At 50.2% G+C, this 25,905-nt stretch overlaps 1 protein-coding gene across 8 annotated transcripts in view; it reads right to left on the bottom strand.

Annotated features, from left to right (window-relative positions):
* The window catches only part of ZNF831 (zinc finger protein 831), a 120,306-nt gene extending 97,505 nt beyond the window's left edge, over positions 1–22,801 (bottom strand). For 3 of the 8 annotated variants that reach the window (XR_010385000.1, XM_064496957.1, XM_064496955.1), the window contains exons 1-3: positions 22,185–22,796; positions 3,227–6,871; positions 2,332–2,471 (exon numbers count right to left, since the gene is read on the bottom strand). Coding sequence is in view for 6 of the 8 variants with exons in the window: in XM_064496957.1 (XP_064353027.1) it covers positions 2,332–2,471; positions 3,227–6,835 (3,749 nt within the window). In the remaining 2 variants the exon portion in view is untranslated. Of the gene's footprint in view, positions 1–2,331; positions 2,472–3,226; positions 6,872–22,184 lie in introns of all 8 variants that reach the window. The other 5 variants (XR_010384999.1, XM_064496954.1, XM_064496958.1 and 2 more) reach the window with 4 other exon arrangements.
* Positions 22,802–25,905: the final 3,104 nt, after the last annotated feature.

Raw genomic sequence — 25,905 nt, forward strand, 5'->3', positions numbered from 1 at the left:
TGTGAGCTAAGGCCCAGAGGGGAATCTCTTTTACAGTATTTCATTTTCTGTAGCACATTAAGACAACTGAAGTGAAAATGGGAAAGTGAACTTAAAAATAGGCTGCTTTCCTGAGGAGAGAACATGTGGGTTGATAGGCAATAGATAGGTCTGCGTGCACACACACACACAGGAGCGGGCAGATGGATGTATACATCGATACACACGTCACGTATGCAGTCACGCACACAGGGTGGGTGTTTGACCCCTGGGTGGTGGCAGGTTTGCAGGGCATCCTGTAGAGATGTCTCCAGGCCTCTTGGAGCACCAGCCTGGGACCATCAGCTTTGTTTGGGAACGTTTCCCAGACGGCCTCCACGTGTGGACACCTGGCACCTCGCAGGTGCACGATGACTGTTTCTTTCAACAGTCAAGTTCAAGTGCTGGGAAGGAAGGAGCTGTAAATGGCCACCCTCTCCCACCCAGCCATTCTCCTCCTGACGCCTCCGGGACCCTGACTGAAGCCTAGAGAGGTTGGCGTGGCAGGTGTCACTTCCTCCACTGCAGTCATGTGGGAGCAAAGCCACGCGGGAAGCCCTGTGCGCCCAGAGCTGTAAGGGCAGCTGCCCTTTGGTCTGGCTGGAATTCATTCCCCTGCTGTGAGAACTGCACCCAAGTCTCCCTGAGGGGCCATCCCTACCCACTCCACACGGTCTGGGTCAGAGCTGCGTGCCCCTGTTACACAGGCAGTTGTCCTTCTTTGGTTCAGGCTACTTAAAGTTGGGCTGGTGCCACAAGAGCCTTGAATAATCCGTGAACTAAAGCACAGGCTGAAAAAATGCTGGGTGTTGGAAAGGACAGGATGTGGTTTGGGGCAGCGTAAAGGGTCGCTCTCCAAGCATGTTGCCTGGACCAACATCCTCAGCATCTCCAGGGAGCAAGTTAGAGATACAGAATCTCGGGCCCTGTCCCAGACCTACTGAATTTGACCCAGCATCGCAAGAAAACTCCAGAAAAAAACCCTAAGCAACTCTGGTGTCTGTTATGTGCTGGGAGCCGCTGTGTGGCACATGGGCCCTGAAGTAAGACTCGCTGGTTCAGATCTGGGTCCCCGACCTCTTTGTGTCTCAGTTTCCTCATGAGGGAAACGAGGAGCCCTTGTACAGTGCCTGGTACACAGCAAGCCTCAGCGATGCCAGCTCTGAACATGGGGTCCCTGGCAGAAACGGGGGCAGGGACCTCGTAAGAGGGCCTGCTGTCTCCAGCCACTGAGGGTCTGAGCAGCTGCTGGCGAGCACTAGGAATCTGCATGTCCTCTGGAAGAGTACATAGGCTTTGGACCAAATACTGACCACAAAGGGAGAAGGCTGAGCATTCTAGAAAGGGGAGAGTGTGGGGGGCCAAACTGTAGAGTGGGGACACAGGAGTGCCTCGGGGATCTGGGTTCAGAGTGTCAAATAGGGCATGGGTGAGGGCTGGTACTGCGCAGCGGGATGGGCAGCCATGGGAAAATGGGACTGAAAAGGTTCTCTGAGAGGGGGTGGGGTCTGATTAAAGAATTTGCTTCTTGGGGAGGGTCTAGCTCAGTGGCAGAGCGCATGCTTAGCATGCACAAGGCCCTGGGTTCAGTCCCAGCACCTCCTCAACAACAAGTAAACCTAACTACCTCCCCTCAAAAAAAAAAAAAAACAAAAAACAGCAGGTAAGAATTTGCTTTTTACCTTGTGTGCAACGGGCAACCTGAATGATTTTGAGCAAAGGAACAAGACAGTCAGTGACACGACGACAGAGTGGTATTAAAATCCATCTGCCCCCCAGCTTGCGGTCGGTAGATTATGTTACGTGCACAGACCACAGAGAAAAGTCTGGAAGGGCAGCCACCTAAACATTAACGGTGATCGTCTCCGCGTGGGGAGGTGACTTGGATGTTTTACTGTCTTCTTCCTGCTCAGCTGTATTTTCTAATTTTTCTGCAAAGGACATGCCTCGCTTGCATAATTAAAAAAACAATAAAAGCTGTAAATAATTAACACGCTCTCTCTTCAGGGCTTACAACTGGATGGCTGCATTTTCAACTCAGTTGAAATATTTCAAATATTTGCTGGATTCCTGGCCTTAAAAAAAAAAAGGCCCCACTGAAACACACGCAGCCAGTGGTGCTGTGCGGGCTGGACGGGTGGGGAGGTAAACTGAGTCCTGGCCCCCAGATCCCAGCCAGTACCCTCTCCCAAGCACAGGGATGCCCTCTGAATCCCTTGTGAAGTTTATCCTCGAGGTTTACTGGAATCACAGCTCGTGGTTCCTAAGGCTGCGGGCGCACGTGGAAGTGACTGCGGCGGCCGCGCGCCCTACCTTTTAGAGACGATGCTCAGGGTTCTCTGCCTGCTGCTCCCACGAAGTGTCTTCGCCCTCCTGCGAGGCAGTGCTTTCTTCCATCCTGGCTCGGACACCCGGTCCTGGGATGTCACCGCGGGGACTGCTGGGTCGGAGAGCTGAAAATACCAGGCCTGCTGGCATCACGCTGCTCACAGCCCTCGTGGTGGGAACAACACAGAAGGGGTCTCTCTGCAGACAGGATGCCCATCTGGGGAAACCAGGCATGGGAATGCCGCACTGCCAAATGGGCTGAGCGTTCCTAGCTGGAAACTTCTGGAACCCTGCCTGTGCTGGATGCACAGACCTTTGGAGATGACTAGAGACCTAGGGCACACTGTGGCCGGCTCCTTCCCCTTCCCCAACTCTGTCTCCCCAGGAACCCCCCTGCCCAACGCCTGACTGCCTTTTGGGGGAAGGAGGGCTATGCTGGACCTTGGTCCCCCCTCTCTTGGGCCCAGCACAATCCTTACTAATCCACTACTCTTGGGGGACCCAGAGTTATTCTGGACAGAGTTTCATTTCACTTTTTGCCTCTGTTACCAGGAAGCACAGAGTGAAGTTTTATGTCTAGTTATGAAAAATATCTTTTTATGAAAAATATCTCACCCAGAGTCTCGGGTACAATAATTCTTTCCTTTGAAACTTCTTTTTTCAGGGTTTTCTTTTGTTTCATTTTACATTTTTAGCCTTTATTCTTCCCTGCCCTGTATGTGGTAGCCCCAACTTCCCCCGGGAGCAGGCGGAGAAGACGTTATAATGGACAACAGATGCTGCAAGGGACATCTTCCTACTTTCTCTCCATCATTGTAAGTCCTGCCCGCTAAGCGCTCTCCCTCAGCCCCCAGGGCCCTGGGGCGGAGCTGGATGTTACCTTCAACATCTGCGTCTGCCCTCCTCCTCCGGGCCTGGTCCTGGGCCATCCTCCAGACACAGCCTTGCTCACTGGCCGGGCGTCCGGACCCTCCTCTGGGGGGCTGTCGCCAGGGAAGTGCAGTGCCAGGTACACGGAAGCATCCTTCTCCTTCTGCTCCATAGGCAGAGGGAGGCTGCGGCTTAAGCAACACCACGTGAGCCGGGGTTCGGCCCTCAGTGAGGGGAAAGGGCCCTGGGCCCCAATGAGCCCCAGAGTCTCTGCCTGGGTACCCACGGCCAGCTCAGGCCAGCCTGGGGCCGAGAGGGCCGAGAGGAAGGAGCTGGGCTGGCGGGAGCAGCATGGACTGAGCCCCGCTGGCCGCTCTGGAGAAGGACTTTCTTCTGCCGAGACACTCTCAGGAGGCCCCCTCAACTCCCTGTTGGGATCCCAGGGGCTCAGGACGCCCCCAGAGGGGCAGGCTCTTGCCGCAGTGCTGCTCCCGCAGAGTGCTTGGGTGTCGTGGGTCTCACTCCCTCGGGAGTCACACACTGGGGTGGGCAGGAAGGAGGCCGCCCTCCTGGGGGCCCCGGCTGCTGGGAGGCCAGTGTCCAGGCCCCCTTTCTCCTCTCCAAGCACCCGCTTTCTCCTGTCCCGTGGCCCGGACCAGCTGGGGTCCTCCCAGAAGCTGTCTGCTCCACCTGGGACCTGGCTTAAAGCTGGGCAGGGAGGCAAGAGGGCCCCCAGCCCTGATCTGACAAAGGATGCCCGTTCCTCCAGGTACCCGCTCCTGCAGAGAGGGTCTGGGCCCTGGTCTGGCTTCTGGGTGACGGGAGGTGGGGGATGGGTCTCTCCCTGGGGTAATCTGAGGAGGTACTGAGGAAGAAAAGAGGTATCCACTGGAGCAGTGAGGATGCTGGGAGTCCGAGGCTGGGTGGCTGCCAGGGAGGGACCCCTGGGGGCTGTAGGACACAGCAGAGAATCCTTGTTCTGTGGCCCCACGTGCCTTAGGGCCCCAGAAGCAACTTCAGGGGAGGCGCTGGAGGCTTTCCCAGGCTCGCCCAGTCGCCCAGCCCTAACCCTCACTGTGCAGTCACCACTTCCAGGCAGCTCTCCTGGCTTCTCCCTGGGATCACTGTCCTGGTTCTGAGCAGGTGGGGAGGTGGCTTGCACAGGACCCCCAGGGGTCTCTCCTCCTGCTCTCAGGGGCTCCTGGCAGCTTAGCTCCTCCACCTTCAGCTTCTTCCTCTCCGAGGGGAGCTCCTCCTCTGTGGGCTGGGGCTCCCCAGAGCTATCGCCGGGCCATCTCAGGACAACATGAGCCCGCTGACAGGTCTCCTTTGAGCCACTACTACCATGGGTGCTGCCTTCCAGCTTGGGGTCTGGCAAACCTGGCCTGGAAGCCTCTAGGTCACCTCCTTCTGGGGGACCAAGCTCTGGGGGCAGCTGAGACCCCAGCTCCAGCCCCCTATTTGGAGGAAGCAGAGGGCTCTTGTTGCCCAGACAGGGGGGTTCCCTGCAGCTGAGGGCATTCACCCCTGGCTGGTCACTGCCTCCCCCTCTGGCCACTGTCTTCCTCTGCTTTGGGGGCTGGGTCACCAAGAAGCCCTCCAGGGCTGGCGGACTTGCCGAAGGTGCTGGCTTGGCCCCCAAAGACGTGTCCCCTGGGACAGGGGTCCTCCTTGCATCCTGGGATGGGGCTGCGCCCTTGCTCCCTGCTGCCTCTTCTTGCAGAGGGCGGTCCAGCTCAGCCCCACCGGCCCCTGTCACCTCCCTCGCCTGCTTGCCTCCTTGGTGGCTGCCTTTCATTTTCTGGTAGATTCTCTTGAAAGTCTCATTCCCGTACACCTGCCACTTCTCCTGGGAGAACATCTTCAGCTTCCTCGGGCTCCGCTTCCTTGCCGCGCCCTGGCCCTTGCTGGCCGCCCCCTCCCCAGCAGCTCTCTTCCCATCCGGGTCCTCTGGGGGGGTCGGCATCTCTCCGGTCGGGGGACCCGGCAAGTCCTCCACCGCTGCCTGTCTGACCAGGGCCCTGGGGTGACCGCTGGGGACATCGGCTGGGCGCGCGGGGGCGGGCCGGGCGCTCAGAGGTTTCTGCCTCCGCAGCCAGGCGTCCTGGGGGTCCGGCGGCTCGGGCCACGTCCTGGTGCCCTCGACGAAGGGCAGCGAGTTGCTCCTGGTGACGGGCACGCACTCCGTGCCGGTGGAGAGCTGAGTGGGGACCGAGTGGAAGAAGAGGGGCCGCGCCTTGTCGGGCGGCGTGAAGGTGGAGCGCGCGGCGCCCAGGGCGGCGGGCCTCCTCCGGCCGGGCTCGGGCGGCCGCAGGTCGAAGTGGAACGAGTCCTTGTAGGTGTAGGGCATGGGCAGGTCGATGCTGCCCTGCTTGGACAGGACCGTCTTGCGGGGCCGCACGTTGTCCAGCTGGGGGTCGTCCACCACGGCCTGGTTGTGCGAGATGAGCCGGGCGATGCGCTCCTCCAGCCGCCTCTTCTCCAGCTCCAGGCCGGCCGGCCGCCCCCCGCGCCCGGGCCCCGGGCCGCCCTCGCCCTCGGACTCGGCGCTGTGCTCCGACAGGCTGTGCAGGGGGCTGCCGGCGGCCGGCGGCTGCTCGGCGCTGTCCGAGCGGGACAGGTAGCCCGAGTCGGTGCTCTCGCACTTCCTCAGCCGGCCCTCCGCGGCCCTGGCCTCCGCGGGCTTCTCCGCGGCGCTCGGCCTGCCGGCCGTCGGGGACCTCTGCTCCGGCAGCTTCCGCCTCGGCTGCGCGCCGGCCGGCGGGGGCCCGGGCGCCGCGTCCAGAGCGGCCTCTCGGACGTCGAACGCGGACCCTGGGCCGGGAACGGCTTCGGACTTCACGTCTAGACTCTTGGCAACCGGGGACCCATGTGCAGTGGGCGCCGGGCAGAGCCCAGCCGCTTGGGAGCCCAGAGAACGGGGTCTCTGTGACCGCCTGCCAGCAGCTCCTGCGGGCTCTCCAGCCTTGTCCCCTTCCTCCGGGAGGCTGCTCCCACCGCCCTCGGACTCCGAGGACAGCCGGGAGTTGTTGAGGTGCGTCTGGGTCCGTCTGTGCTTGTACAGGTTGCTCTGGGTCTTAAAGGCGATGCCGCAGGTGGCACAGGGGAAGGGCCTCTCTCCTGTGTGGGACCTGATGTGCTTCTCCAAGACGCTGGGCTTCAGGCAGTCCCGGCCACAGTGTGGACACAGGTACTTGCCTGCGTTCCGCACCTTGCCTGGGCTGCCCAGCGTGGGCCCCAGGCCTGGAGACAGGACGGGCAGAGGCCCCACTATGTTCACCGTGAGCGTTGGGGCGGCTGGCTTCCCCACTTGGGTGGGGCCAGGCCCTTCAGGCTGCAGCATAGGGCTGAGGATGAAGGGCATGCCCCCACCTTCCAGGCTGCCCGTCAGGAGTGGGGCACGTGGCTGGAGTCCCCCTGGAGGCACTGTGTGGTACAGTGGGATGGGCAGGGCCTTTAGAAACACGGTGGGGGCCAGGCTTTGCTCCGGCGGCAGGATGACAGGACCCAGGGTCAGGTGAGGCGAGGCCTGCCCACCTGGGGCCCCTGGGGGACCAGAAGCTGGAGCTGGCTGGTCCCTGGCAGGCGAGGTAGAGCAGGTGAGGTCTGGCACCTCCATCCCACATCATCTGGGTGGCCTGGGATGCCGGGCAACCTGTGGGCAACAATCAGACTTTACTGTGGGTACCTCTCTTCTCTCTTTGCACAGTAAACACTTCCCTACCCCCCATCTGGCATTTTATCACCTCCACTGAAGCCACAACCATCCCCAAGAAAAATACCCTTATCCCCACATAAGGCAAGGGGAAACTGAGGCTCAGAGAGTGAAAGTGACCTGTCGTGCAGCTGATACACGGTCTGTATGAATCTTGTCTCTTATTTAATATGTCATAGGGAACTTATGATTCTTGCCCTATACACAGGTCCATGGCAGGCTTGTCACTGTTGTCCCCTGACACCTAGCACAGTGCCCTGTGCAGAGGAGATGCTCAGAAAATGTGCTGACTTCATGAAAAGGAAAACTTGTGTAGCTCAGCAAGGTCCTCGAAGTCCATAGTGATTCCATGTACTGAGTGAGTCCCTTTTCTCACTTGGGACTCGGTTTCTAGATCTGTAAAATGGGCAGAGAATCAGCACCTCCCTAGGGCCCTTTCCACTCTGGAGTTCTGAGTCTGCTGTTGGATAAGGACAGTAAGGAATAAAACTGACCTGAGGGGAGTCTTACTAGATTTAGCAAATGAAAGTACAGGACTCCCAGCTAACTTTGAACTTCAGATAAACAACACCTAATTCTTTAATATCATTTTGTCCCAGTTCTTGTATGGGTCTTGCATATACTAAGAAGTACATGTTATTTACCTGAAATCAAAATGTAACTGAACACCCTATATTTTATCTGGCCACCCCAGCAGGAAAAAGAGCACGTCTTCAGCCTCAGGATCAGGCTTGGGTCTCTGCTCAAAGATGGGGCTTCCAAAGCCCCTCCAGACCTGGCTGGGATCCAGGTGGTTCCCTCCCAGCCATGGTGAAGAGCTGGGCAAATGAGAGGCAAGGGAGCAAGAAAGACCCAGCGTGCTCTTCCAGCCATGGAAAGGAAAGCCTGATGCAGTGGGAAAATGTCAGACAGGCCCACGGCTGCACGTTGGGGGTCTCCAGATGCTTCCCTAGGCACTTATCCCTCAGGAGCCCCATAAACACACGTTAGCCACTTCCTAGCTTAGCTCCTCAAGAAAAACAAATCCAAATTCCAGCCTCAGCAGCAAGGTTGCTCAGGGAGAAATAGTGGCAGCTCACACTGGCTACAAGAGCTGACTGCTAAATCTTCAGACATTTTGCAAGCCAGTTGTTACACATGGCCATAATTAAAAGTTAAATTATATAAACTTTCAAGTCAGTAAAGCCATATTAAGAACAAAGTTCCTACAACTGGATATTCACATGCAAAAGGAGGAAAGTGAACCCCTAACCTCACACCACATACAAAAACTGACTCAAAACTGATCAAAGACCAAACTGTAAGAGCTAAAACTACAAAACTCTCAGACAGAAACATAGGAGTGAACTTTCATGACCCTAAATTTGGCAGTGAATTCTAAGATATGACACCAAAAGCACAAGCAATTCAACAAAAAAGATAAATTGGACTCCTTCAAAATTAAAACCTTTTGTACATCAAAGGACACTATCAAGTAAGTAAAAAGACAACATACGGAATGGGAGAAAATATTTGCAAATCACGTACATGATCCATCCAGAATATATAAGGAACACTTTCAACTCCATAACAAAAAGACAAGCAACTTAATTTAAAAATGAGCAAAGGACTTGAATAGACATTTCTGCAAGGAAGATACAGAAATGGCTAAAAGCACATGTAAGGATGTTCCGTATCACTAGTCATTTCAAAATGCAAATCAAAACCACAGTGAAATATGACTTCACATCAACTAGCGGGGCTGTAGTAGTAGTAGTAATAATAACAAACTGAAACAAACAAGCGCTGGTGAGGATGTGGAGAAATTTTCACCCCTAAACACTGCTAGTGAGAATGGAACGTTATACAGCCACCGTGGAAAACGTTTCAGCAGTTCCTCAAAAAGTTAAACATAGAACAATCGTACGACCCAGAAATTCCACTTCTAGGAATAGACCCAAAAGAACTGAGAAAAAGGTGTCCAAACAAACACTTGTACCTAAATGTTGGTAACAGCGCAATTCAAAACAGCTAAAAAGCAGAAACAACCCAAACGTCCACCAGCTGATGAGCGGGTAAACAAAATACAATCTATCTGTACAATGGGGTATTATTTGACCATAAAAAGGAAGGAAGCACTAACACAGGCTACAACATAGGCAGAGCTTAAAACAGGATGTTAAGTGAAAGACGCCAGTCTCAAAACGCCACATTGTATGATTCCATTTATATATATTTATATATATAATATATATAAACCCAGAATAGGCAAGTTCATAGATACAAAGAACAGATTAGAGTGGTTGCCAGGGACGGAGAGAGAGAGAGAGAGAGGAGTGGCGGCCTAGCTGGGTGCAGGAATCCCTTTGGGGTGATGAAACTGTCCTGGATCTAGATGGAGGTTGTAGTTGTACAAGGTTATGAATGCACTAAATGCCACCGGATCATAGAGTTAAAGTGGTGACTTTCATGGTATGTGAATTTTACCCCCACAGACAAAAGGAACTAAATATTCAAAGCTCACCATTTACTACTTTATCACATCTTAACCTGATCAGCACTGGAGGTTTCTCACGAGGACTGCATCGGGACGCCGGCGATACTACGCAACGGCGCGGCACTCCGCATCTCCACCTCTTTCCAGCCACACGATCAGGAATGCCATGTTCATAGCCTGGGCTTGGCTGCGCCGGGAGTATTTATACTACAGAAATTGGCAAGTGCTACACCCAGCCCTTTATTCTCTTGTATCCCGAGACTATCTCTCCCGGTCTCTGTGCCTCCTAAACCTCACATTACAGATCTCTCACAGCACCGTGCCACCAGCCTCCAAAAACCTGAGATCTTTCATTTTTTTAAGGAAAGATTTAAGGACCGAACTTGTTAGAGATTAGTCGGTGCTTCTAGAATTCCTAGGCACTGATGGGGATGGAAGACAAGGTGCCTTTCTACTTTCTGCTTTCTACTAGCTGAGGCATTTCGAGGTGCTTCCCAGGGGAACCGTCAGACCCGCCTTCCTGGCCCTGCTTCCCCTGCTTGCCGGTGGACGCCCCTGAGACCCGGCTCCCAGCCGCTTGGGCAGAGTTACTGAGAGGATCAGATGAAGCAACGTGTGTGAAAACACCGAGGGTGGCGTCAGGCACAGAGGAAGTGCTCATATGAGTTTCCAGTGATACGCCAAAATATTTTGAACGGGCGAATCCTCCCCACCCCACCTTTCCTCCTACCCCTTGTCTCTTTCCCATCAGTCAGCGCACCAGGTCCCGTTCAGCACCTCTGGGAAGGGCTGCCGTCTCAGGTGCAGTTCCCAAGGAAAGGAGGTTATGACGAGGATTCTGTTTGGGAGGTGATTTCAGGCAAGCCTTGCGGAGGAGTGGGAGTGCTGGGGCAAAGGAAGCTATCAAGAGTGTGTCATCCAGCAAGTCCACACCCAGGGCAGCTGGAACTCCATTCAGCTGGGGAACAACGAGAGACCATACAGAACACGTTATCCACCCAGGGGCTGACGGAGCAGGGCTGTGCTGGCGTGCGCGGCTGGCCAAGGGGAGGCACCGGGCAGGCTCTGCGGTCCTAGAAAGGCTCGCGCCTGGCAGGGCTGCCTGCAACTCGTTCCCAAATGGTAAGTGCGAAACTGATGCAACACTGTAAACCGACTATACTTCAATTTAAAAAGAAAAGAAGCAAAATGGTAAGGGCAGAGGGGGATAGATGAGCAGGGCTTCCATGGGTGCTGCCGTGGCAGAAACAGAGTAAAGACTTCTGAACTCCCAAAGCCCAGACCCTGAGGGGACTCTGAGGAGGGTGAGCCGGTTTTCCCCATCCTCGGGCATGACAGTCCCCAGCTGGGAGCAGGTGGCAAGGAAGAGGGTCAGGAGGGAGGCGATGAGACCCTCCGACTCTGGCTTCAGCAGGGAGTCGGGTGGAGAGGTGATCTAGGACCCATTTCCCAGGGCCCTCAGGGGAGCACAGAGCAACAACAGCCGCAGCATGTGTCCAAGCAGGGGGGCCGGAGGAAGCCCCCCGGGTTCCGCGCCCAGCACTGTGCAGCCCGGGATGAACCCCAGGGCAGCCAGGAGGGGGCTGGGAGTGGCCGGGAAAAAGGGTCAGACCGAGGACGGTGCTACATGAGGGTGAATCAGCAGGGGGCCTGCTTGGGGAGCAGGGGGCTAAGCACCACCCGTCCCCCCAGATCAGCCCATCCTCAGGGGAGAGAGAAAAGCAGCCCAGAACCGACTGCCTCGGGGTGGGAGGAACAGGCTTCAAAATAGAAATTCCAGAAAAAGAGCGCTCCATTTCTGACACACCTGACACGATTATTATTTTGCTCTCTCTGCAGCCTGTTCCGTGAACACAGCAGCGTCGACGCCGTTAGTAGCAGCTGATCGCTGCCAGCGAGGTAGCAAGCCCACAACGCCTTCCTCCGGGAGGTGACACTCTCCCCGGGGAACCTCACAGGACTGCCGCTGATGCTTCTCCATCTGAACCAAGGAGGGGCAAGTCCTACATCCTTGCTGGGCTGAGGGGGAAAGTGAGGGCAGGTGCGTCGGAGAAGGCTCTGGGAGGACCACCTGCTCAGCTAGACTCGTTGCCAAGTTCTCCCCTACCCTTGTCACCAGCCCCAGGGTCCACCCTGCGGAGAGCTCGCCGGACCCCTCGCTTCCTCCATCTGCCGCGTGTGCCACTCCCCACCCCCGTCCTGAACGCCCCCCACAAACTGTTCTTCGGTGCAAGTGTGCGGCCCCACGGGGAGGTGAGCAGAGTGGTGGGAGGAACCCGAGGGAAAGAATCAATTCTTTCCAAAGCCCCTTTTCTTCAAAACAACCCACAAGGGGTCTTGGGCAAAAAAAAAAAAAAAAAAAAAGAGAGAGAGAGAGAGAACAGGAACGTGGGAATGCCACAAATAGGTTTTAAAAAGTCGCATTTTGGGCCCTGAGAGAGAAGGCTATAGAGAAATGGATTAAACATGCTCAGCAGATGGAACCTCCCAGAAAGAACGTGGGTGCTGCGACTGTTGTTTCAGTTCAAGCTTCCCAAACTTCCATCCATCCCGCGTGCCCAGCACCCGCTGCACTGCAGGTGGGGCCCCTTGCTTCCTCCCCATCCCTGGGAACCTGAAGTACCATCACTGAAAAAGGAAACCGAGTGCATCAGAACGCGAGTGTACTTAGCGCCACTGAGCTGCACACTTAAAAGTGGTTACAATAATCAATTTTATGTTACGTATATTTTACAACTTTTAAAAAGTAAAAAAAAGGTGGGGGAGGTAGAGGGGAATGATATCATTACCCCATAAGCCGAAAGCTTATTTTCTTACAAAAACCTGCAGACCGAAGTTTATAGCAGCTTTATTCATAATTGCTAAAACTTCGAAGCAACCAAGATGTCCTTCAGTAGGTGGATGAATAAATAAACCTTGGTGCCTCCAGACAGTGGAATATTATTCAGCATTAAAAAGAAATGAGCTGTCAAGCCATGAAAAGACAAGGAGGAAACTTAAATGCATGTTACTAAGTGAAGGAAGCCAATCTGAAAAGGCTACATACCGTATGATTCCAACTACCTGACATTCTGGAAAAGGCAAAACCATGAAGACAGTAAAAAGATCAGTGGTTTCCTGGGGGAAGGAGGGAGGAATAGATGGTGCACAGATTTTTAGGGCAGTGAAACTATCCGACATAACGTTGCGGCATCGGGTACAGGTCAGTATGCATTTGTCTAAACCCACAGAACGTACAACTCTGAGTGACTTCAGTTAATAATAATGTAAGGACTTCATTTAATATATGTATGGACTTCAGTTAATAATAATGTATCAATATTGGCTCATCAGTTAGAACAAAAGTGCCACGCTCAGAGAAGGGAGCCCTCCTACGCTGTCGGTAGGAATGTAAATTGGTGCAACCACAATGGAAAACAGTATGGAGGTTCCTTAGAAAACTACAAATAGAGCTACCATATGATCCAGCAATCCCACTTCTGGGCATATATCCATAAAAGACAAAAACTGTAATTCGAAAAGATACAAGCACCCCAATGGTCATAGAAGCAGTATTTACAATAGCCAAGACATGGAAACAACCTAAATGTCCATTGAGAGATGACTGGATAAAGAAGACGTGAGATAGATAGACAGATAGATAGATAGATACACACACACACAATGAAAAACTACTCAGCCATAAAAACAGAATAGAATAATGTCATTTGCAGTAACATGGATGGACCTGGAGATCATCATTTTAAGTGAAGTAAGCTGGAAAGAGAAAGAAAGATACCACATGATACCACTCATATGTGGAATCTAGAAAAAGAAAGAAGAGGAACAATGAACTCATCTACAAAACAGAAACAGACTTGCAGACATAGTAAACAATCTTATGGTTACAAGGGAAAAGGGGTGGAAAGGGATAAATTTGGGAGTTTGAGATTTGCAAGTGATAACCACTATAAATAAAAATAGATTAAAAAAACAAATTTCTTCTTATAGCACAGGGAACTATATTCAATATCTTGTAATAACCTTTAATGAAAAAGAACATGAAAAGGAATATATGTATGTATGTGTGTGTGTATATATATACATATACACACACATTATGCTGTACACCAGAAATTGACACATTTTAACTGACTGTAGTTTGATTAAAAATAATAATAATAATAAAATAAAAGAGTGGGGAAAAAAGAATGCTTGGAATCTCAGGAAGGATAAAGAACAGTAGAAAGAGTAAAAATAGAGGTGAATACAGTGTTTCCTTTTGAATTTTCTAAATGAGGTTTGACGGTAGAAACAAAAACACTCATGTGTTGAGAAGAAATCATTGCGACAATAGTAAAAGCGAGAAGGTAAGGGAGGAGGAGTCTCCACAGCTCACTCCCTTGGTAAAGAAGCAACGCCAGTAACTGTGAGGAGTTGCAACTCTGTGATGCGCTGCCTGGAGCAACCACGTCATCGACACGAGGACATCCGATGGAGCCTGTCTGAACCACAGACATGATCACCTCGCAGCCACAGAGCCTCAGGTTGGAGAGAAGGCATCTACAGCCTTCTTGACAGCGAAGCTCCAGCCCTGCACAGCCCAAGCAAGCCCATCTGTGGCTGGGGGTCCACACAGACCGGCCGCTCCCTCTGCCAGCCCCACTTCCCTCCCCGCAGCCCGTGAGTTCTGACGGCCTCTGTCCTCGTGGGTGTCTGGACAGTGCGCACCCACAACTCCGGCTGCCCGTTGCCGGCTTTCTGCCTGCGCTCCACAGGGTTGCCTGCCTACTGTTGGCTCAGCAGTGGCAGATGAGCTCCATTCTGGCCAAACCAGCCGACGTCTCCGCTCTTTCTGGGACTAAACCACAACTTCTCCATTGGAGTCTGAACCCCGTCCAAGAATGCCCTTTCTTGGGTACTCTCTCTCTCAATCTTAGGGTACCACATAGAGATTTCTCATATCTTATAGTTACTCTTTCATTACAGTTCATCATTCTTATCTTAAACTTCCCCAGTATAACCTACTATGTGATTCCTATCTCCTGATTAGATACAAACACTACAGAATAGGTACTGAGAGTGGTCCCAAGACATAGATCCCTAAAGATGGCGTCTGGGGATTGATTTGGTCACACCCTTGGACTTGAGCATGATGCTGAGATCCTTGCCAATGAGAGATACGATGCTGCAACCCATGATGGCCGTGGCATCACAATTAATCAGCTGTCACCTGTGGTAGATTGTGATAAAGTGCCAACGGGAGCACGTGCCGTGGGAACTCAAGCATCTTCTGCTCTGGCCCCATGGCGGGAACTATGATGGCAAGGGATGTGGTGCAAGAGGAATTTTTTTTGAGTGCCCTTGAGCGCTTGCAGAGAGAACCACAAGCTCAGGTCAGTAACTCCCACGTCAAGTCACGGTCTGAGAATCAGACTGCATCCATGGCAGCCCTAAAAAAGTCTCTTATTTCTTGTAGCCACAGGGCTGACATGGCTGAAAATCAAACACAAAATTTAATGGTGCAGGTTGCTGCATTTAAATGGCAGTTGAATTCAAAGTCTCACCAAGTTTCTCAGGTGAAAATTAGGGCATTAATTGGGTAATAAGGAGGTCCTGAAACCTGGCCTAAGGACATCTTATTGGACCTGGAGAAACTGACAACGTTGACCTCTGAGTCATTCTGAGCCCCTCTGACCAGTAACAGGAGCTTGTCCTCCAGTATCCAAGACCAGTCTTCCTCAGCTCGAAAACCCCATCGTATCCTAACCTGGGGCAGATGCTTTGAAGGGCGTGTTCACTCTTCTCAGAATCCATCATAACCGCCTCTTTGGCCAGGGGACCCTTGATCAGAGCCAAGTGTCAGCATGATTCAGGGGACAGGTACACACCATGACCCAGGAGGGGAAGAAAGCTGATTGAAGGAAAGGCCGGATCCCCTTGAAAAAGAACCTTGCACTATTGCCATGAAGACACTCTGTCAGCATTCCTCTGAGCCTTCCCCAAACGGACCTATGTGATGGTGATTTGGGGAGAAAGTAAATACTCAAACCTTTCAGGGATTACTAGATACCCCAAGAGTTAAAGAGCCCAGAGCAGCTGAGGTTCTGCCCTGCGGGCATCGGAAATCAGAGTGGGCACCTGAAGGAGAAAGTCATAGGTCTGAACTTCAACCTCGCGTCCACCTACAGAGACGGGGACCGGGGTGGGGGCTTTGCATGTGATCCTCCGCGTGGTCCAGGAATGAGTTACTTACATGCCTGAATCCTGCTCTACTTCCTTGAATTCCTCATATTTTTAACTTACACATAAGTTTTTGGAGCTTAACTTTATAACCTAGTCTCTAGGGAACAGAATATTCCGCGAGCCCTGGGCTGGATCTGAGGAGTCAATAAAATCGCCCGTGATGGATACAATGACTGGGGCTTCTCATTGTGAAAACGAGTGAGAACGTCTTCATTCGTAAGAAAGAGAGATGGATCTTGCTGGGCAGAAACAGGGGGTCATTCTGTTGCTTTAAGGAAGCTCCAATGTATATAAAAGGATGCGAGTGGAAGCTGAGTAGCCCAAGGGATGAGCTGCATTGATTGCCTCTCAGCTCCAAACGCAACCCTTCAGCATACACTGCAGTTTAGGCAATGCAGCTCCCGTAAGCGTTTCACCTTCAGGGTGGGCACGGTGCGCAGTTTTCTCAAGAGAGGACGCTGGAGGGACACTTCAGGAGGCTGAGACTTCCTGCAAATTCCAGCAGAAGCCAGGGAGAGGGTCAATGGGATGGCTCTGAAGGCGTACCCCGGAGCCTCCCCCGCCACCCGCCCCAGACACACGCCCCGTACGACCCGCCGCCTCAGCCCGGCGCTTCCCTGTCTGCAGCCCCCACGTGTGGAAACCAGAGCTCCTGCTCAGGCTTCACGCAGTCTGCCTGGGACCCAGACGGTCCCCTTGGACGTGCAGCTCCTTCCGCAGCCGCACACAGCCCGCCGGTGGCCACTCCCTCTCCCGTGCGCACAGCGCATGAGTTCTGACAGGCTTTGTCCCCGCGGCCTGGCAACTCCAGACAAGCTCCAGTCTGGCTAAAGCAGCCGACTCCTCTGCTGTCTGGTGGCCAGACCTTAGCTTCTCCAGTGAGGTCTGAACCTCTCCCAAGTCTGCCTTTTCTCTTGATCCTCGAAGCACCACACCGTCCTCTTATGTCTGCCAGGTGCTCTTTACAGAGTTAATTATCCTTACGAGACTTCCACTTTCTGATTGGACCCAGATCGCTACACCAGGACAGCTCGTGTCCCAGGCCCTCAGACAAACCTGAGCAAATCTAAGGAACTGAAATCACACAAGTGTTCTCTGACCGTAACAGAATCAAACTGGAAATCAATAATAGAGAGAGAACAGGAAGAATCTTCAAACACTTGGAAACGAGGCAGCAGACGGCGAAATAACCTGCAGGTCAAAGGGGAAGTGTCGGGGCAGCCAAAAAACACACTGAGCGGACAAAAATGGGTATTTAACATCTCGGAATTTGTGGGACACTCTGAGTCCTTGCGGAGGGGGAGTTTATAGCACGGAATGCTTATTTTAGAAAAGACAGAGAGTCTCAAACCAATGATCCAAGCTCCTACCTCAATAATCTAGTAAAAGAAAAGCACAGGAAACCCAGAGTACACAGGAGGAAGGAAGGGGGGAGGGTCCAGCTCAGCGGCAGAGTGCGTGCTCAGCATGCACGAGGCCCTGGGCTCAACCCCCAGTCCCTCCGTTAAATGAATGAATGAATGAATGAATGAACCTGATTACCTCCTCCACCCCCCAAAAAAATTTTAAGAAAGAAAGAAAAGGAAAGAAGTCAATTCAATTAGAACAGAAAAATAAAGTCAATGAAATAAATAAAGTCAATGAAAGAAAAAAGCTCATTCCTTAGTAATATCAATAAAATGGATCTTTAGAATCTCTAAAGATTCAGAGATTTAGAACGGGGAAAGGAGGGAAGACAGAAATGACCAACATCAGGCGTGAAGCAGGGCATCTCACTACAGACCCTGCAGGTATCAAAAGGACAGAACAGAAATACTGTGAATAACTCCATCCACACACGTTTGATAACTTAAGTGAAATGGACGAATTCCACGAAAAGCACAAATTACCACAATTCACCAAATACAGAACAGATAATTTGCATAGCACTGTAACTATTAAGCAGGCCAAATTTGTAATTTTAAAACTCCCCCGAAGGCAAAAAAAAAAAAAACCCCAAAAGTCCCCAAAAAGCAGTTTCCAGGTCCTGATGGCTTCACTGAAAAACTCTGCCTAATGTTTAAAGCATTAACACCAATTCCACACAACTTCTTCCAAGAAACAAAAGAAGAGGGAGTGATTCCTCATTAATTTCACGGAGCTAGATATTACCTTGACACCAAAGCCAGACAAAGATAGTCTTAAAAAAAAACAAACAAACCCACTACAGAGCAATATCCCTTCACGAATACAGGTGCAAAATCCTTCACAAAATATGAGCAAGTAGAGTCTGCAACATAAAATGAATTACACACCATGAGCAAGGGTTCCCAGGCTACACTGAGATAGCTCACCACGTTCACAGAGTAAAGAAGAAAAATCACATGATTGTAGCAACTGCTGTAGAAAAAGCTTTTGACAAAAATCAACACCTATCCACAATAAAACCTCTCAGAAAACAGACATAGAGGGAAAGCCTCTCAACTTGATGAAGTGATTCTACGGAACTTCTAGAGCTAACCATATATTTAATGGCAGGAAACGAAATACTTCCTCCCAAAGGGCAGGAGCAAGATGGGGTTGCCACCCACCACTTTTATTTAACGTGAAACGTAGTGCTGGAAGCTCCGACAAAGCCAGAAGGGAAACAAGAATCACACAGACAGGAGGGGAAGAAATAAAACTGCCCCTATTTGCAGATGGCATGGCTGTCTACGCAGAGACTCCCAAGACATCTAAAAAAAAAAATAAATAAATAATAAAAAACCTTCCTAGAACCAATAAATTCAGTAAAGTCACAGGATACAAGATCAACATACAAAAAAATTAATCCTACTTCTGCACACTAGCAATGGACAGTTGGAAACCAAAATTTAAAACACAGTGTCATTTATAATCACTCAAAACGAACAAGCAGACAACACAGGGTCTGCAAGCTGAAAACGACAGAGCGCTGCTGAAGGGACGCAAAGGAAATCTGAAGAAAGAAAGAAATACATTGTGTTCATGGCCTGGAAGACGGAACATAATGCAGATGTCAGTTCTTCCTAAATTGATCTACAGACTTAATTCAATTCCTATCAAAATCCCAGTAAGTTTTTTTTCTTTGTGGGCCTAGACAAGATTATTCTAAAATGTATACAGGAAAGTAAAGGAACCAGAATAACTCCGTTTTGAAGAAGGATAATAAAAGGGGGAGAATCAGTCTACCTGACTGGGAAACTTACCACACAGAGTGGCGGCAGTCAGGATGGCGTCACCTGGGCAGGGGAGCAGACGCACAGCTCATTTAAACAGAAATGTTTTGAAAACCAGAAACAGACTCACACAAATAAGCCCAACTGATTTTTAACAAAGGTTCAAAAGCGATTTGGTGGAAAGAGTGTAACCCTCTCAACAAACGGTGCTGGAGTAACTGACAACCACAGGCAGAAACAATCCAGCCTCAAGTAAACCTCACACTTCACTGGTGCAAACGTTACCTCAAATGCAGAAAAGGGGAGGGCAGAGCTCGTTGGTAAAGCACAGTGTTAGCATTCACAAGCTCCCGGGATCGATCCCCAGTACCTCCATTAAAAAAAAATAATAAATAAGTAAAATTAGCTTAAAAAAAAAGTAAAACAGGCTTCAGTGGAAACTGTATAACAATAAAGCTCTAGGGAAAAAAAAAATAGAAAATCTTCAGAGTCCAGGGCACAGGGAAGAGTTCTCAGACTTGATACCAAAGGCACAAGACACACAAGGAGATATTGGTAAACTGGATCTCATCAAAATTTAAAATATTTGCTCCACGAGAGCTCCTGCTCTGAAGAGGATGAAAACACCAGCTACAGACCAGGAGAACATCTTTGCAAGCCCAGCATCTAACAAAGGACTTGTGTCGAGAATACTAAAACTAAACATTAAAAAAAAAAAATCAACAACAATCCAATCAGAAAATGAACAAAGGACATGAAGAGACATCTCGCCAAAAATACAAAGATGAAAACAGCACAGGAAAAGCCGTTTGGCTCCGTTAGCCATCAGAGAAATGCAAATGGAAACCACAGCGAGGTGTCACTGCACCCCCCCCCAAGGATGAAAGTGAAAAGCAGTGACACCGCCAAACGCAGGCTAGGATGCGGTAATGTCAGGTGAGTTGCTGGTGTGGCTGTGAAGTGGCAAGGCCATTCGGGAAAAAAGTCTGGCAGTGTCTTAAAAAAAAAAAAAAAAGTTAAACAGGCCGCACCCATTCAACCCAGAATTTACACGCCTGGCCTTTTTTTATCCAGAGAAGTGAAAACTTAGGTTCACACAGGAGCCTGCACACAAGTGTTCATGGCAGTTTTACTCACAGTAGCCAAAAGCCACTTAGCCCTGATGTCTTTCAACAGGTGAGGACTGAAGCCAACATGGGTACATCCGTCTCCTAGAGTATGACTCAGCCATGAAAAGGAGCAAAGGGTTACATGGAACAATCTAGATGAACCTCCAGAGAATTATGCTGAGTGAAAAAAGTCAATCCCGAAGGACACACCTGGTAATTTCATTTATACAACATTCTGGAAATGACAAGTCATGGAACTGGAGAACAGGTGAGTGGTTACCAGGGTTTAAGAGGAGGAGAGTGGGAGGGAAGTGGGTGTGGTCGCATCCTGACTGCATCACTCTGCCCCTTGTGATTTGCAAGATATTCCTCTTGGGGGGGCCACTGGGGACATGTTATCTCTCTGTATTATTTCTTATAACTGCATGCGAATCTACAAAGATTTCAAAACAAAAAGGGCTGATTTATAAAAAGAATAAGTAGTCAATAAATAAATGAAAAGAGAGAGCATTGAAACTGAAACAACCTTCGCAGTGTGTGTCAGTGTTAAAGGCAGCGTCTAGAGTTTACCTAAAACCACGTCTCTAGGCCTGGGCGCCACAAGGCTGCCCTTGGGGAAGCGCTGACTCAACGCACATCATTTTCCCTGGCCTGGTTTTCTTTGGATCAACTCACTGGTCCTTAGGCAACCTTACAGTCAAAGGACACGTTACATCACTACCGTGTATGGAGAGGTTCCGTCATTGTGTGAGTGCAGAACTATCATGGTCCAACTACAAGCAAAGCAATCAGGACCCACAAAGACCTCTCTCTCGGTTGCAAGGCAAATGGGGGAAAGGCTGCCTACGGATGCCCATGAAGGACTCTGTAGAAATTCCAGAATGCGACCTTCAGGGCAGCTTGACCATCTCTACTGAACCACACCCAAGGGCGGTGGAGTGCCCGGGCCTCGGAGACAAGACCTGTCCTTGAACCTTTGCTCCGCCACCTACAGACTCTGTGACTTTGGATACGTCCTCACCTCTCCAAGCCGTGTTTCCCTTTTCTAGAAAGTGGGGCTCACACCCCCTTTATCAAAGGGCTGGATAACCAACCAGTGGATGTGATACTGTGGGCACAGAAAACACTCCGCCTGCTAGGTTTTTGCCTCTCAGTCACACACAGTCCTCCCCGACTCCCTTCTACAGTCTTGTTTCTCTACATGCATGTCTGTGGTCTCTACCACCAGAAAGGTCTCTGGCTGGGACCCGTGGGCCCCTCCTGGTGGCCTCATTTCCCTTCAGCAACAAGGCAGTGATTATTTAGGGGTTTTTGCATGGGAGTCCCCCTCCCCCGACTTCCTGGTCGAAGTAGAGCTGAGGAAGCAAGTCTTCATCCCTTGGCATCTCAAAATCTCCCCACGGCCCCCGAGATTTCTACAGATTTCTAAACACTCGCTCTAATGAATATCAGTCTGTGACCCTGCATGCTTGCCCTTCGCCAGGGCGATAGAATTAGGGTGGTTAAAAGGCACATTATTTTAAACATGCCCTGACGTTTATTCTGCTTTTCCCAGTCAGCTGATACTATCTTTCTAAGTTGCATCCTGTCCCGCCTCGCTTTCTGGCAGATAACATCTCTAGTTTCAGTCTCACAGAGAGATTTGCTACGGGAACAGGGAAGCGTGGTACCTCTCAGGACATGGGTTCCACGGCTTATCTGACAGACCCTCCAACTCTTAGCTATTTTGGAAACTGGGAAGCCAAATATACGTAGAAATACATGGTCCGGGGTCCATGATCCCTTATAAATCTCGTTGAAAAATGCTACCCTTGGGTGGTTGACCAGTACAACTGCTATAAATAGCATCTCTATCAGATACCTTGATACCTAGATTAGACTGTACAGTCTGTTTTTCAAACTCTTGGGCCAATAGAAATGATGCTTCTCACCAATTCACACCTTTGGTTTAATTAGGGCCACATCATCGACAAAAGAACGGCTTCCAAACCCACAAAATCCCTTATAGGTTGGTTTCTGTTCAGTGGAATGTGGATTGTGGACTTGGTTTCTGACAGCCATTATGATTTGCAGTAAATATTTTGACAATAGTAACAGTGGTGTTAGGCACACAGGAGAATTATCAAACTGGGTCAGGCCCAGCTTCATGCTGCATTTTCTTTTTAACTGCATGCTTGAAGATAAACATATCATTAAGAGCACAGGATTTAAAAAAGAAAAAAGAGCTGTGTTTTCTATATGACTATCTCAAGGAGGACGTTACGTACCTTGATGAAGAGTGATGTATTTGCAGCCGGTGATGCTCCGATTCAAAGACAAATGACCTGGCCTGAAACTGAGGGGATGTCCACAGCCCAGAAAAGACAATGGGGCAGGTCTCCCAGAGCAGAGAGGAGCTGGCCTGGCCCTCCCCCCACTTTCTTCGCTGAGATGGCGGCTCAGATGTCCTCCCTGGTCCCCACCTGGCATCTCCGAGGACAGAGATGCCTGTCCCGCATCTTAGAAAATAAAATAAAAAAGAATGGCCTCTCGTGGCTTGGCCTTCGAGTCACCTCGCTGAGAAAAGCACCGTGCTGAGCAACCTGGAGGAGACTCAAGCTGGGGTGGAACTTGGGCTGGCTCAGAAATAGGAAGTCAACTCTTTTCTATACATTACTAATGTCACAGTAGCAGCCCACAGAAAACAGGAAGAGAGAGACACCAAGAACAGAAAAACACAGAGCCACAGCCAAGGCCTGCAGTCACTGTGATTGCCGAGCTAACACCCGTCCAGAGGGCAGGCTGCCTGGAAGCGGAGGAGTCCCAGCCGGCGCACCAGAGATGTGGCTGCGCCACGCAGGCCGGTAAGAATTAGAGCCTGGGTGCGCCTCTTCCTGAGCGTGGGGTTGGAGGAGCATCTGTAGAGCCTCCAGTGTCACCCTGGGGGTTCCTGAGGGCCCAGATCAAGCACTTCCATTGCCGGTGATGACAGCGGAAGGCCTCACGAGGCTTTCTGCGATGCTGTCTTTATTTAAGATTTCTGATCGCAGACACAGAGAACAAACTAATGGCTGCCAGTTGGGGGGTGGGGGCAACATAGGGGTCAGGGAGCAGGAGGAACAAACTACCGGGTATAAGATCACCTCAAGGACGTGATGTGCGCCGCGGGGAATACAACCAATGTCTGGCAGTAACTGTAAATGGAACGTGACCTTTAAAATTGTATTAAAAATTTTTTTTAATTTTTAACTCAAAATAAATCTTAAAAAAAAGAAAAAAAGGCATTGAAAGGCATCTGATCTCATTCAAAACCCCTGGGCTTTAACTTCATTCAGACATGCTTACGTACCGGGCTTCGTCACTCACCAGCTGTCAGCTGGGATTTAATCTCATTGCTGCAGTTTTCCTAATGATAAAATACTTACTTTACCACTATCATAGGGTACTCCCTACATTAATTATTGCTTTATTTCATTTAATTATGTAGTTTGAATAGGTTTTTAAAGAATATCTTAGAAAATGAAAAAAATTAAAATGTGATGTTTTGTTTAATATGGAATTATTTGCATTAATTTTTATTTTCAAGATGTTACACAAAAATATTGTCTTGATGACTCAGTTTAGGGCACCCCTAAATTCTGCATCTGTGGTGAGTCCTCTGTCTCCCTGCCCTAGTCCTTGCCCTGCTCTCTCTGACTTTGGAAGGAGCAAACACAGGAGTGATGGAAGGTGAAAAATGCAATCAATACAATCCATAAACATATGAAAATATAATCAATAATCGAAATAATTTTTCTCAAAGGTGGAGGTTGAGAGGCAAAAATGAATCTCTAAGCCAGAATGCCAGTGAATGAAAAGAAAGGCCTTTGGGGGTGACCCAGGGCAGACCAGAAGCAGGACTGGCCATGCGGAGTAGCAATATGTTAACCCTTTTAGGCCAGATTCCATTGCTTTGAAACATCCCTTTTTTTCACTGGGGAGAAGAATGCTTCCTTACCCTGCTTTGCCATCAGTAATACTCAGCGGGTCGCGTATCCAAGCCTCGTGTTTAGCTAGACCTGGTTTGGGGGGTAATTTCATTTGGCTGAGTGAGTTGGTCTTTGGAAGAACCAGATTGTGCATTTTCATGTGGCATCAGTGCTCAGGCATCTCGCTGGCCGTGTGAGCCACTCTGCGTGCAAGAGGCCACAGCACTATTTACAATAGCCACGACATGGAGACAACCTAAATGTCCATCAATAGATGAGCAGATAAAGAAGTTGTGGTGTAACTTGCAATGTTCCATATGCCATGGAACATTACTCAGCCATAAAAAAGAATGAAATAATTCCATTGGCAGCAACACAGATGGACCTAGAGATTATCAGATTAACTGAAGTAAGTCAGGCAGAGAAAGACAAATATATGATATCACTTATATGTGGAATCTAAAAAATGACACAAACTTTGTTTACAAACCAAAAAGACTCACAGACACAGAAAACAAACCATGGTTACCAAAGGGGAAAGGGCAGGGGAGGGGTCAATTAGCAGTTGGGGATACACTACTATGTATAAAATAGATAAACAACAAGGACCTACTATAGGGCACAGGGGACTGTATTAAATATCTTGTTATAACCTATAATGGAAAGGATCTGAAAAGAAAAAAAATATATATGTATGTATATGTATAGCTGAATCACTTTGCTGTACACTTGAAACTAACATTGTAAATCAACTACACTTCAATAAAAATAATAATACAAAAGAGGCTGCAGGGAGCAGACAGGTAAGAATGGGAAAGAGACAGATGCAGAGCCAGGAACAGAGCAATGCATCCTAGTGGGTGGACCTCACCCATGTAACACAGCTGCACCTCCAGTGCCCCCTCCCCTCCCCCAGGACCCTCAGACATCCCAGAGCCCAGCACTGACACCAGCATCCGTCCTGCATTACTGGTCCCTGCAGCTCTCCCAGTGTTAAACATCATAGACCCACCTCTGGCCACGACACATAAACAAAGCATTCTGGGCGCCTGGGGGAAGAGAGTTTGGGGAGCCTTCCTGGTGGACACGACAGGTGAGCTGGGCATTGCCAGGTGCGTAAGAATTTGATGAGCAGAAGCTGCAGCAAGAGGCCAGCGGGGGAAGCCTGAAAATGCACGAAGGCTGGAGACCTGTGAGTGCGCTGCTGTCCCTGAAAGGGAGTGAGAGGGGGAGGGAGGGCCTGGGCAGCCGAGGACAAGGAGAGGAACAGGAGAAGACCGGAAGTGGGAGCTGGTACCAACAAAACACCCAACTCTAGTGCTGAAAGGATGGGCCTTCCCCTGGAGTTGGGGAGAACCCCTGGGAGCAGAGAGCTATGAGAGGGATGCGGACAGGGACGAGCTGGGCTGGCTCGCAGAGGCCGGGGACAGACATTTCCCCAGGCTTAACCAAGGAAGCCCTCAGGGCCGAGCTTGTCTCCATGTCCTCAAAAGCCTTTGGTTTATCTTGTTTCCTCCCAAGTTACAGTCTGAATGTATTTCGTTAAGATAAATGAATGAGAGTTTCCTGTACAAAAGCTACTAAAAAAAAAAAACCACCTTTGGAGTTGATTGATAATAAATATATCAATGGACAAATAGATAAACAGAATGTGGCACAACCAGGTGATGGGTATCATTAGGCAACAAAGAGCGAACGACGTTCTGACACCTGCTGTAACGCGGATGAACCCAGGCTGTTAAGCTGAGTCAGAGAAGCCAGAAGCAAAAGGCCACGTATTTGTGACTCCGTGCACGGGAAATGCCCGGAATAGGCAAATCTGCAGACAGAAAAGCAGGCTCGTGGCTGCCACGGGCTGGGGGTGGGGGGAGTGGCGGCTGCTGGTGCAGAGGTTACTTGGGGGGGCGTCGGGATGTTCTGGGGTTAGATCAGCATGATGCATGCACAGCTTTGCGAAGAAACTAAAAACCACTAAATCACACTTTAGAAGGGTGAACCTTATGGTATGTGAATTATATCTCAATATAATAAATAATCACCC

The sequence above is a fragment of the Camelus dromedarius genome, chromosome 18, assembly GCF_036321535.1.
Source record: "Camelus dromedarius isolate mCamDro1 chromosome 18, mCamDro1.pat, whole genome shotgun sequence".
Classification (NCBI taxonomy): domain Eukaryota; kingdom Metazoa; phylum Chordata; class Mammalia; order Artiodactyla; family Camelidae; genus Camelus; species Camelus dromedarius.